At 36.7% G+C, this 1,511-nt stretch overlaps 1 protein-coding gene across 1 annotated transcript in view; it reads right to left on the bottom strand.

The window, feature by feature from the left end:
- Nucleotides 1–175: 175 nt before the first annotated feature.
- Nucleotides 176–1,511, bottom strand: part of LOC103583331 (roundabout homolog 2-like) — a gene marked incomplete at its 5' end in the record, with an annotated part of 3,540 nt that continues 2,204 nt past the window's right edge. The window contains one exon of the mRNA XM_008564675.1: nt 176–253. Within this exon, the coding sequence (XP_008562897.1) occupies nt 219–253 (35 nt within the window). The remainder of the gene's footprint in view (nt 254–1,511) is intronic.

Genomic DNA, 1,511 nt, shown 5'->3' with positions numbered 1-1,511 from the left:
ACTGCATTCCTAATGGAAAAGAGTTCAGTTTCATTAGTGAAATATGCAAAAATATGCAGAATTTTACCCTGAAGGAGATTATGCTAGAAATTCAGGCAAAGGAGCTTAACATAATAGTGCGCTAGTAAGTCAGTTCTCTGCATTCAAAGATTTTAACTTTTGCTCTGCCATCTTCAGTTGGATCTGGATTTCAAATCACAGCAGTGTATCTTCAGCTCTTAAATCTTAATTAGCCTGGCAAGCAGACCAACCCCTGGGTAAGAAAGAAAACTGACATGCAGCTCATGCATCACACATTGTACAATTGGGAAGGGATACAGAGGAAGATTGTAAGTACTGATGCTTCTTCATCACAGTCATAAAGAAGTTGCATCAGTGTCTGCACAACTCTAACATGTAGTACAAATCTGTGAAANACAGACACTATTATAGTCACACACCCTATCTATACTCTCGTGTATAGCTGTATGCATTCATTCACATTTCCTACACACACTCACACACACACTCTCTACATACATTCACAACCTTATCTATATGCTCACACACATTTTTGCACACACACACAAACATTCTAATACGCTCACGCACTCTATATACACACACATTTATATACAGTCATGCCTCGCTTAACGAAGGGGATACATTCTGAGAAATGTATTGTTAGTTAATTTTGTCACTGTGTGAACACCACAGAGTGTAGATAGCATAGCTTACTACACACCTAGGCTATATGGTATAGCCTATTACTCCTAAGGAATGCATTGCCCTATGACATGATGATGACTATGATGTCACTAGGTGATAGGAATTTTTCAGGCCAATTATAATTTTCTGAAACCACGATTGTATGTGTGGTGAATCGTTGATCAAAATGTCATTATGTGGCCCATGACTACACTCACATTCCCTACATACACTCACACACATACCCTAGAATGCAAGTTACCTACATACACTCACACACATACCCTAGAATGCAAGTTAAATCTTTAAGCACGCCTCTCCACAAACTTATTGTGGAGTGGAAAGAAAAAACAAAAGGGGTTTACTATTTGGCTACTTTTATGTAGAGTGCAACTTCTTTTACTAAGGATAGGTATTACTGGTAGGATAAATTCACTGTAGAACACATACCTAAACATCCTGAGGTTTTATATATGGCAGCAATTAAGCAGAGAATACAAGTAGGAAACTAGACTTTATTTTCTTAGCAATAAAAACTTCATTTGGAATGACCATTATACTTGCTACAGGAGAAATGCAGATTGCTTGAACCACAGTCACATTAGACAGCCTAAGATGTTACTAACAGGTGAACACGTAAAAGTGCAAAATGACGTTCTCCTGATTTATAGATATATTTTTCCTCTTTGACATCATAATATTTAATACAAGGACTACATGGGGCTATAGCTGACTTTTTTTTTCATTATTATTGCAATTCTTTACTGCATTCCTAATGGAAAAGAGTTCAGTTTCATTAGTGAAATATGCAAAAATATGCAGAA

Source organism: Galeopterus variegatus, unplaced genomic scaffold (assembly GCF_000696425.1).
Source record: "Galeopterus variegatus unplaced genomic scaffold, G_variegatus-3.0.2 Scaffold21747, whole genome shotgun sequence".
NCBI lineage: Eukaryota > Metazoa > Chordata > Mammalia > Dermoptera > Cynocephalidae > Galeopterus > Galeopterus variegatus.
This window is presented reverse-complemented; position numbering and strand designations above follow the sequence as displayed.